This window comes from Myxine glutinosa, chromosome 2 (genome assembly GCF_964187855.1).
Source record: "Myxine glutinosa chromosome 2, kmMyxGlut1.1, whole genome shotgun sequence".
Classification (NCBI taxonomy): Eukaryota; Metazoa; Chordata; class Myxini; order Myxiniformes; family Myxinidae; genus Myxine; species Myxine glutinosa.
In genome coordinates, this window is record NC_136262.1 from 39264828 (window position 1) to 39276916 (window position 12089).

Consider the following 12089-nt stretch of genomic DNA (forward strand, 5'->3'; position numbering starts at 1 on the left):
ACCTTTGCCCTTTGACCTCATGACCCCAAAATCTAATCAGTTCATCTTTACATCATTATACATACCTGTGCCAAGTTTGACTAAGATCCCTTTTGCTGTTCTCAAGTTATCATGGTAATGAAAACCTATCACGGAAGGACAGACGGACAACCTGAAAACATAATGCCTTCGGCGACTTCATCAACAAAGGCATAAAAATGTCCCGCTTAACTAATGTGTTGTTTAGAGCGATAAAACCCGATTTTGCAATTTTATGCATTTACTTGTCTGACTGATACAGTGATACATCCATACTGGTTCTTTGCATCCCAGGAAGCCCAGCCCGGCTCTTTTAGCTTGACCATTTTTCCATTTTTGTGTAATTGTAGTGTACTAAAAGGAATACCGGAGTCAGGGTTCTGCAGAAAGTAGATAAATATTTTTTCTGACTTGACAGCATGAAAGTGTGAGCAGCCTCTGTAGGTGTGTGTAATTACCGGATTCATCTTGCACTGTCTGCACGGATGTTGCCACCAGCCTCTTTAGGGGAAATGCTTACCCGGCCCTTCGCTTCGCCATCTTTTCACACTATCACCTTGTTTTGTGCCCGATCTCCCTCACTGTCTTTATATTGTACTTCCTTCAACACCCACTAGTTCCCTTAATCCTTCCCCACCTTCTACACCCCCAGCATATTTCTGGTACAGCACCACAACTGTAGAGATGGAGATAGAGATGGAATGAGGAGGGGTATCTATGACTTCCTGTGATTCTTTTTTATTTGCAAACTTTGAAAAATCTTGTTCCAACCATTTTCCTCAAGGCATAAATGGCGTGGGAGATGCACTTCCAGAAACTGGGCTTTTGGGACACGATAATCATGGCAATCTAGAGTCCTGTAAAATGCAGTTATGCCAGACTAAGCATTGCTGCAGAAAACAACCTGGAAGCTCGTCCAACACACAAGAGTTCAAATTCCATGGTTCTGATATTGTGAGTTTGGTGTTATCCACGCATAAGAACATTACCTCAAACAGGGAACCATGATTGTCATGGGGCCCACAAGGCTAACCCCCGCTCGAGCGGGGAAAATGGCCTTCAAACGATCATTCATTCACGCACAGGTCTGTCACAAAGGTAAAACAAGAAAGAGCAATCAGAGACTGCAGACCCTCGCCAGGATGTGTGTTCAGTGGTTTTTAAGGCTTTTGTGTTAAAAACAAATATGGCGGCCGAACCACGTGACCTATGACTTCATAATTCTTTTTTTTTCTCCACCAATTTATCCCTAGATGACGCTCAATAAATTTCATCTTGATCGGATAAAGTTTTGTACTTGTAGAATTATGACGTCATAATGGAGTCACATATGACATCATCATTAACATATTTTATTCCCCATGGAGAGTTCTTTACAATATGCCATGTCTCGTTTTTTTATATGCGGTGTTTTCGGAGATATAGAGGTGCAAATTTTTCGGTTTTTCCAAGATGGCGCAAATTCCACGTGATCTATGACATCATAATTATCATTTCAAAAATTATACAGGAGGAGACGTACCTATGGTGAAAATTTCCTGTCAATCAGACCAACGGTTGCAGAGAAAATCATATTTATTCTGTGCGGACAAACAGACAAACAAACAAACAAGAAGATGTCATGCAGAGCGTCATGCAGATCGGATGATGTTTTGTACTTGACGAATTATGACATCATAATGGAGGCACCCATGACATCATCATTAACATAATTATTTTATTCCCCATGGAGAGTTCTTTACAATGAGCCATGTCTCAATTTTTTCTATTCAGCACTTTCGGAGATATAGAGGTGCAAAGTTTTTGGGTTTTTCCAAGATGGCGGCCGAACCACGTGACCGATGACGTCATCATTATTTTTTTCTCCACCAATTTATGCCGACATGGCGCTCAAGAAATTGCATCTTCAATGGATGACGTTTTGTAATTGTCGAATTATGACGTCATAATGGAGGCCTTGGGCCGAGAGAGTTAAAAATTGGGCACAGTCTATTCCAGGGCAAGACAAATATGTGTGTAAAGTTTGGCGATTCCACCTGCAACGGTGTAGATGTAGTACTGCGAACAAACAGACAGACAGACAAACAGACAAACCAACCGATCAACATACTTGCTGGAATCTTTTCCGGCAAGTAACAAACAGATGAAAAATCGGTCAGAGATCGAGGACTTGCCGGAATGTACTTTTTTATCGGCCATTTTGGACAAATATGGCGACCGAACCACGTGAACGATGACGTCATCGCTATTTGTTTTCTCAGCCAATTTATTCCTAGATTATGCTCAAGAAATTTCATTGTGATCGGATGAAATTTTGTACTTGTGAATTATGACGTCATAATGGCGGCACCTATGACATCATCATTAGCATATTTTATTTCCCATGGAGAGTTCTTTACAATGAGCCATGTCTCAATTTTTTCTATTCAGCACTATTGGAGATATGGAGGTGCAAAGTTTTTCGGTTTTTCCAAGATGGCGCCCGAGCCACGTGACCGATGACGTCATCATTATTTATTTTTTTCTCCACCAGTTTATGCCGTCATGGCGCTCAAGAAATTGCATCTTGCTTGGATGAAGTTTTGTACTTGTCGAATTATCGAATTATGACGTCATAATGGAGGCCTTGGGACGAGAGAGTTAAAAATTGGGCACAGTCTATTCCAGGGCAAGACAAATATGTGTGTAAAGTATGGCGATTCCATGTGCAACGATGTAGACGTAGTACTGCGCACAAACAGACAGACAGACAGACAAACAGACAAACCAACCAACCAACATACTTGCCGGAATCTTTTCCGGCAAGTAACAAACAAACAGACAAAACAAACAGACAAACGGACCCAAATGCAATATACCCTCTCCTCCTGCTGGGGTAATAAACTACAAAGTTACTTTATGTTTGAAGTGATATGCAGGCTTTGCTATATTTTCTTACTGTGTACATTAAAGGAAGCAAGACTGTATTTTATAGGACTGTGCTTGGAGTGGTTTGGAAATGACCGCTTGGAGTGGTTTGGAGTCAAATGTCCGAACCATCTGACCCAGGCTATGTGAGCAAGGTCTTGTGATCGGCTAAAATTACTGGGAAGGTTGTATCGAGTCTACATGTAGATTATATGAGATATTTGACTCCTATGGTACTCTGACCTGTGAGAAGGGAGAATCGAGAACACTGTTGCAAAGGCCAAATTAAAATTTTTACCAGGATTCCTCAACACAACGACCAAGTCTTTTCTAAGGGCCTTATCTTCTACACTGCTACTACCACAACCACTACTACTACTACTACTACTTATTTAATGACAATAATTAAGCCCATCATGCTGTGGAGCTGGCTGAAGAGGAGGCTTAGACTATCTTTCACATCCGGCTGGCCAGGCCTGACATTTGACTGGCGATGGCAGGAGTTTGTAATCTGTCAATTTTCCTGGTCCACACTTCATCGCCCACACATCGCCCACACTTCACAAAAGACATCTTGGGATCTTTAATATCCACCAACTAATGCTAGCAGACGGGACATCCAGTTTAAAGTCTCTGTGAGGGACGGTGCACTTTGTGATGTAAAGCCAGGGCCTGCGAAGCAGATCAAACAGATCAGGTCAGGCATCAAACACAGAATAGACAGATCAAAGGTAAGTGCACTATCTCTGCACTGTCGTGTCACACCCGTCATTCTCAATATTGCATTTTTAAGGTAGTTTTGCCTTATTGCATATACAAGATCAAACTGACCTATTGACGTGAGAAAGGAATCACCTATCCAGTATGTCAACAGCAATGAATAATAACGATAATGGAAAGAAAGTCAGGGGAGGAGAAACACAAGGTGAAGGAAAGGAAAATGTAGAGTTATGACCCACCGATAGCATCAACAGGACACTGGCTGTAGGCAACATTGCCAAAGAGCGTTTCTTGCCAAGTTTTAGATCCCCAGGACTCTTCATGACAAAGCTCATGTGAGGCTGTGGGCGAGATCATACCAAGTTGCAATTAGGGAAGTCTTTCAAGTGGAAAACATGGGCCCCTTCATTTGATTGTGCATGCTGTGCATCCATTTGGTATATGGAAAACATATAAGGATATACAAGGAACTAAAACACAAGAGGAGATGAATTGGTCCATCACACCTGTGCTATATCAACTTCCAATATATCACCCTATCTATTTAATTTCACTGGATGGGGGAAGAGTGTAGAGGAGAACACAAATACAGGAAGAGGGACATTATTAGTTTGTATATATACATATATACACACACAACAACCTGCAAAAGTATTCAACCCCCTCCAAAGTTTTCATATTTTGATGCCACTCGAGCTTATTTCATTACACTTTCAAATCAAACTTAATATATAGAGTCTTCACAAACTACTCCAAAGTGATAAAGCTATAAAATGCAGATAAGATGTGAATAAGTTAGATTAACAAGAGAAAATCAGATGATTCTATATTGCATAAGTATTCAACAACTTTGCCAAATTAGCCTGACATCATTGTGGAGCCAAATAGTTGTTTGAACGGTTAAGAAAACAAGTGCAATAGGTTTCACCTGTATGTAATCAGTGGTTTCAACTTAACAAGACCAATAGCTAGTCTAACAAAGGCGTAGCCGGGCTTGTTTGATACTTTAGTTGAGGAGGATAGTATGACCTGGGGGGGGGGGGGGGGGGGGTGGGGGGAGGGTGGGATACCAGTCAGCATTTAGCAAGTAATATTAGTATTTTTTAAAATTTCAATAAAATCCAAATTCCTGTGTCACCTTCCTTCAGTCGAACGTCAGGCATTGACAGCAGGTTCGTGAAGGACTTCGATAAAAAGCATACCCAGTCTAATGTTGCTTTATCCAGTTAACAGCAAAACTAAAAATGGTGAAACTGCAAATGGAGAATCTGCAAATGTCACGGATGGAAATTCTGACGTCATTTCCTCATTCTGCTTCAAACTCAATATCTCTATATTTTCATTCCAAACAGCATTTCATTTCATTCATTCATCATTCCAATCACAAATTAATACTACGGTATTATTATATCAAAATAAAATGTTAAATCATGATTGTATCGAGTTATTATCAAACCAACGAACCCTTGCCATCTGTTCACTTCCGGATTCAGGAGCAAGGTCCTTGTCGATCACATTTCAAAATAATAATTGTATTGAGGAATTTCTGAAACCTCCTACCTACCTTACAACACCCGCTGGGACCCCAAACCATTCCACAGAAGGTTATTATATTTCCTTTGAGTACAATATGCAACTGTAATGATTACAAAATGCTGTCCCCTTGTCATGTGACCAGATCCTCAGCTCTGATTGCTGGACATTAGTGAGGGATATACAAATACATACATATACCGGGTGGAGAAACAAATGCTGCCCCAGATGGCATTGCCCTACAGGCTACACCGTAAAAATTAAGCTCTCCCACTTATCTAAGGATTTTGAAGGTGCAACTCACTTATCTTAGGAGACCTACCCAAAAAGACTTATATAGCAGTTATTGCTGCAAAAGGTGCTTTCACAAAGTAATGACCTAAGGGGCTGAATACTTTTGCAGAAATGACTCTCTCTCACACTTTTATTCAAACTCTAATTCGATATCTCATTTCATTTTTCACAGTCGCTAACATGGTTTTAGACTCGGTTGCAAAAAACGGGAAGAAAATTCGATGAAAGTTACCTTTTATAGAACAAAATGCATTTCAAAGGCCTGTAACATAAAGTCCATTGAGTCTCTCTCACGGCTTTATCTCGACTCTAATTCACCATCTGATTCAATTTTTATCGATGGTTTTAGACTCAGTTTCAGCAATAGTTGAGAAAATTCACACACACATGGGAAGTTGCTGAGATTGGCACGGTATATTATACACCGCCCAAATAACACAGACGGGAAATTGCCGAGAGATATTTCTTCATTCTTATTTTATAGGTTACTAGCAGAAGTACCCGGCATTGCCGGGCAGGGGAGGGGAAGGAAATTGGGGGGAGAGGAGGAGAGGGGGGAGGGGAGAAGAGGGGGGAGGGGAGGGGAGGGGAGAGGAGGGGAAGGGGAGAGGAGGGGAGGAGGGGAAGGGGAGGGGAGGGGAGGAGGGGAAGGGGAGGGGAGGGGAGGGAGGGAGGGGGAGGGGAGGGGTCGGAGGGTGAGGGGAGGGGAGAGGAGGGGGAAGGGGAGTGGAGAGGAGGGGGAGGGGGAGGGGGAGGGGGGAGGGGAGGGGAGGGAGGGGGAGGGGAGGGGAGGGAGGGGAAGGGGAGGGGAGGGAGGGGGAGGGGAGGGGGGAGGAGGGTGAGGGGAGGGGGGAGGTGGGGGAAGGGGGAGGGGTGGGGGAAGGGGAGGGGGAGAGGGAGGGTAAGTGGGGAAGGGGGAGAGGAAGGGGGGAAGGGGAGGGGGAAAGGGGAGGGGGTAGGGTGGAGGGGGAAGGTAGGGTGGAGGGGGAAGGGAGGGGGAAGGGGAAGGGGGGGAAGGGGAGGATGGAGGGGGGAAGGGAGGGGGGAGGGGAGGTAACATTACATTACACACACACAAACTGTGTTTTATGTTCAATGGTCTGGTGGCGGGGATGCTCTGCCACCAGCTCAGATTCCGTGTATAATATTCCTCGCTGAAATGCGCTGAGGTAAATATGAATAAAAAATATGGATCTCGTCAAATATTTTGAGGTAGGCCATGTTCTTCCCAGGCTCAATGGCCATGTCTATGCCAAATATCAAGCACGTGAGCCTCTCCGTTTAGGAGTCTATCGGTAACATTACACACACACACACACACACACACACAAACTGTGTTTTATATATATATATATATGGTCTGGCGGCGGGAATGGAACATCACGTGATCGCTCTGAGCGAATCAGCGCGCTGCTCTGCCACCGGCTCAGATTCCGTGTATAATATTCCTCGCTGAAATGCGCTGAGGTAAATATGAATAAAAAATATGGATCTCGTCAAATATTTTGAGGTAGGCCATGTTCTTCCCAGGCTCAATGGCCATGTCTATGCCAAATATCAAGCACATGAGCCTCTCCGTTTAGGAGTCTATCGGTAACATTACACACACACACACACACACACACACAAACTGTGTTTTATATATATAGATGGTCTGGCGGCGGGAATGGAACATCACGTGATCGCTCTGAGCGAATCAGCGCGCTGCTCTAACACCGGCTCAGATTCCGTGTATAATATTCCTCGCTGAAATGCGCTGAGGTAAATATGAATAAAAAATATGGATCTCGTCAAATATTTTGAGGTAGGCCATGTTCTTCCCAGGCTCATTGGCCATGTCTATGCCAAATATCAAGCACGTGAGCCTCTCCGTTTAGGAGTCTATCGGTAACATTACACACACACACACACACACACACACACACACAAACTGTGTTTTATATACTAGGACGTGCCCGTACGTGGGTGCCCGTTCCTTGCCAAAAAAAAAAAAAAATGTCTTCGCCCATGCATGCATGGGCGTGCCCATGGGCCCATGGGCGTGCCCGTAAGTGCGTGATGTGACCGTACAATGAATGTATCGTCCCGACGCCGCAGCTCGGATGGCGCTGCAGTTAATCGGGCCTGTATCGGCAGAGTTATTATAAACGTGTACTACAATCGATCGTACCTTACAGCGTCTGCTCGCCACGTTCAGCATCAGTACGTCGTCACTATGACTATCCGTAAGTCCGGAAGTGACGTCCTCATTTGACTGTCCGGAAGGTCGCATATCGCAGTTACGATGAATCGCAAATTAGTTTTAATTAGTTTTAAAACATAGTTTAACGCCAACATAGCGCCAACATAGTTTGCCAACGTGAAATAAATGAATACGCTCTCAAATGTGCCGTCCGAGGCAGAGTCTGTTCGCCACGTTCGGCACACGTGATAGCTTGCTGCTCTCTGATTGGTTGAATCGTTTTTTGGACATAGCTCGGTAACTACTTCTCCGATTAATATGAAACCTTGAAAAGGCACATCCTCAGGTCCCCAGCAATATACCTGGCAAGTTTCAAGTATATCGGACCCGTGGTTGTCAAGAAACAGCGGTCACAGACACACATACACACACACATACACACACACATACACACACACATACACACAGAGATTACTGGAATTATAGATAGGTATAGATGTGCACATATACTTTAAAGAAGTTTAATTGAAATCTTTAATTTAAAAAATGTCATTTTGTATCATGTATGCTGCAACGAAAATAGACATTTTGGTTTTCGCCAGATAGAAGGGTGCTATATACTTGCAAAAGTATATAGTGTGGTGCTGTGCACACACGACTCGATTGCCAGAGAGGTAGGCCACACCACGTTGGTACAAACAAAGAGTCTTTATTAAGAGCTCGCATTTCAGCACTGGGCGGGCTCGACCTTAGAGCCCGCATATATGTCCCGAGGCCACGCCTTGTCCCCGGGCGTGGCCGACCGGTCGAAAGGCGGGGCATGCGTTTTCGTTCCCCGCCTGGACGCTCGCGCCACCCACTGGTGCGCGGAATTATTGCCCCGTGTGCCCGCCACACGCGCCCCCCCAGAATTCCCGCGCACCTGAAGGGTGAGTTTGCGGGGAAGCCGGATGACCTGGCCGAAACGCCCCCTGGCGATGGGTGCAGGGCTGGGGGGTAGTGGGACGGCGGGGCTGGGGGGGTGCCGGGGGTCCGACCGCCGGGGGGCGGCCTCGACGCGGAGGCAGAGCTGCTTGCGGGGGGTGGTCCAGATCGAGGTGGGCCGGCTTGAGGCGGTCCACGGAGATGCGATCCGGGGCACCACCGATGTCGATGGTGAAATATTTGTCCCCAGTCTCCAGCACGTGGAAGGGCCCGTCGTACGGGGGCCGTAGCGGTGCCCGGTGGGCGTCGTGCCGGACGAAGACGTACTCCGCCGTGCGAAGCTCCGGGGCGACGTGGGAAGACGGGCAACCGTGGTGTGCCGTCGGCACCGGGGCGAACATCCGGGCGGTCTCCTGAACGGCGGAGCGCTGTTGCGCCGCGGACCAAGGAGCCGTGGAGTCAGGGATAAATTCGCCCAGTACCCGCAGTGGTTGCCCGAAGACCAGCTCCGCCGAGGACATGCGCAGGTCGTCCTTGGGCGCCGTCCTGAGGCCCAGCAGGACCCAGGGGAGCCTGTCGGCCCAGCTGCCGTCGCGGAAGCTGGCCCGGAGTGCAGCCTTCATCGAGCGATGAAAGCGCTCGCACAGGCCATTGGCCTGGGGGTGGTAGGCCGTGGTGCGGTGTAGTTTCACGCCGAGCCCTTGCGCCACCTCGGCCCAGAGCTCCGAGGTGAACTGGGGGCCGCGGTCGGACGAGATGTCCGAGGAGGCACCGAACCGGGCAACCCAAGTGGCGATGAAGGCTTGCACCACATCAGCCGCAGACGTCGCCGCCAATGGGACGGCCTCCGGCCACCGTGTGGTGCGGTCCACCATGGTGAGGAGGTGGGTGAATCCCCGAGAGGGGGGCAGAGGTCCCACCAAGTAGACGTGCACGTGGTCGAACCGACGCCCGGGCACCGCAAACGGGGCCAACGGGGCCTGGGTGTGGCGGTGGACCTTTGCGCGCTGGCACGCGAGGCACGTCCTGGCCCAGTCACGGACGTCCTTCCTGAGGCCATGCCAGACGAACTTCGCCACGATGAGCTTCTGGGAGGCCTTCGTGCCCGGGTGGGACAGACCGTGGATGGCGTCGAACACTGGGCGCTGCCAGCCAGCGGGCACGATGGGGCGAGGCCGGCCGAGGGAGACGTCGCACAGGAGGGCCGCGCCCGCGGCGTCGAACGGCACCTCGGTGACGTGGAGGCCCGTGACGGCGGTCCGCAAGGCCTGGACGCCGGGGTCGGCGGTCTGATCCTCCGCCATCCGGGCATAGTCGATCCCGAGGTGGACCGCGTGCGCGACGGACCGGGAAAGGCAATCCGCCACCGGGTTGTCTTTACCCGCCACGTGACGGATGTCCGTAGTATACTCGGACACGGCAGAGAGGTGACGCTGCTGCCGTGCCGACCATGGCTCGGCGACCTTGGCCATCGCGAACACAAGGGGCTTGTGGTCGACGAAAGCCGTGAACGGACGGCCCTCCAGCAGATGGCGGAAGTGTCGGACCGCCAGGTGGAGCCCGAGCAGCTCGCGGTCGAAGGTGCTGTCGCGGCGTTCGTGCGGGCGAAGCTGCCGGCTAAAAAACGCCAGCGGTTGCCAAGCACCACGCACCCACTGCTCGTGCACCGCGCCCACCGCGTAGTCCGACGCGTCGGTGGTGAGGGCGATCGGCGCATCAGGCGCCGGGTGCGCCAGCATGGTGGCGTTGGCCAGGGCCAGCTTTGCGCCGGCAAACGCCGCGGCCATCGGCTCCGACCAGGCGATGTCGCCTTTGCCCAGCTTGCCCCTGAGGGCCTCGTGCAGGGGGCGGAGGAGCTGGGCGACGTGGGGCACGAAGCGGTGGTAAATATTTACCATGCCCAGGAACTCCTGGAACCCCTTGATCGTGCGGGGTCACGGGAAATCCCTGACCGCCTCCACCTTGGCCGGTAAAGGGACGGCCCCGTGCCTGGTGATGCGGTGCCCCAAGAAGTCGATGGTGGCGACGCCGAAACGGCACTTGGCGGGGTTGATGATTAGGCCATGCTGGCCCAGGCGTTCGAAAAGCGTGCGGAGGTGGAGCAGGTGCTCCTCCCGGGACGCGCTCGAGACTAGGATGTCGTCCAGGTAGACAAAGAGGAAAGGTAAGTCGCGCAAGACGCTGTCCATAAGCCGTTGGAAGGCCTGGGCCGCATTCTTCAACCCGAAAGGCATTCGCAGGAACTCGAAGAGGCCGAAAGGGGTGATGACGGCCATCTTCGGGACATCGCCCAGTTGTACGGGGGCCTGGTGTTAGCCCCGGATGAGGTCCACCTTGGAAAACACGGTCGTGTTTGCCAACCGGGCGGAAAAGTCCTGGATATGCGGGACCGGGTAGCGGTCGGGGGTGGTGGCATCATTGAGCCGGCAGTAGTCCCCGCACGGCCGCCATCCCCTGCCGGGCTTCGGCACAATGTGCAGAGGAGAAGCCCAAGTGCTGTTGGAGCGCCGTACGATCCCCAGCCGCTCCAGCGTGGCGAACGCCGCTTTCGCCACGGCGAGCTTCGTGGGTTCAAGTCGGCGTGCCCGGGCGTAGACCGTCGGCCCGACCGTGGGTATATGGTGCTCCACCCCGTGTTTAACGGCCACCGCTAAGAAGGTGGGCCGCGTGAGGGCCGGGAAACTGGCTAGGAGGCGGGTAAAGTCATCCGCTGCCGGAAGTGTGCAAACTAAACTCGCCGGGACGGAACCTTCCAGCAAGCCGCTTGGCAAGCCGCTCGGTGAGCCGCTTAGTGAGCCGCTCAACGAGCCGCTCAGCGAACAAGCGAGCGAGCTGAAGGTTTCGGCCTGGACGAGACGTCTGCGCTTCACGTCGATCAACAGCCCATGCGCACATAGGAAGTCCGCGCCCAGCAGTGCCATGGGCACGCTGGCGGTCACGAACGACCATTGAAAGCGCTGCCCTCTGAACCGCAGTGAGAGGCAACACTTCCCAAATGTGCGGATGGGTGTACCGTTGGCGGCAAGCAAAGCGGGGCCTCGGCCCGCGGCTTGCTTGTCGGACGTGCAGGCAGGGAGGACGCTTACCTGCGCTCCTGTGTCACAAAGAAAACGGTGCCCAGACAAGGTGTCCGTGATGAACAGGAGGCTGCCGGAATGGCCGACGCTCATGGCCGCAAGTGAGCGCCGGTCGTTTCCCGACCTGTCAAAAGAACACGGCGGGCGGCACGTTTTAGCCTTGCGGCCGAACCTGGCATGGTAGTAGCACCAGGTTTGCGGCGGTGGCCCCCGCGGCGGCCGTGTCGGCGGCGGTGGTGGTGGCGGCAGCGGTAGTGGGCGGAGCGTAGCAGCGGCCACGGGGGAAGCAGGGGCGCTGGAGCCTCCGCACCGGGAGCCACTATGGCAGCACCGTACACCGACCGCGTGTCGCAGGCCGCGAAATACTTGTCGGCCTCTCCAGCCAGGGCACGGGGTTTCGTTAGTTTGGAACCAGCCAGCGCGAGGCGCACCTG

The 12089-nt window shown here is 50.8% G+C and overlaps 1 protein-coding gene across 1 annotated transcript in view; it reads right to left on the minus strand.

Annotated features, from left to right (window-relative positions):
* LOC137422393 (adhesion G protein-coupled receptor B3) overlaps positions 1-12089 on the minus strand; it is a 209035-nt gene that overhangs the window by 107642 nt on the left and 89304 nt on the right. Inside the window, exon 6 of the mRNA XM_078773200.1 lies at positions 3885-3986. Within this exon, the coding sequence (XP_078629326.1) occupies positions 3885-3986 (102 nt within the window). The remainder of the gene's footprint in view (positions 1-3884; positions 3987-12089) is intronic.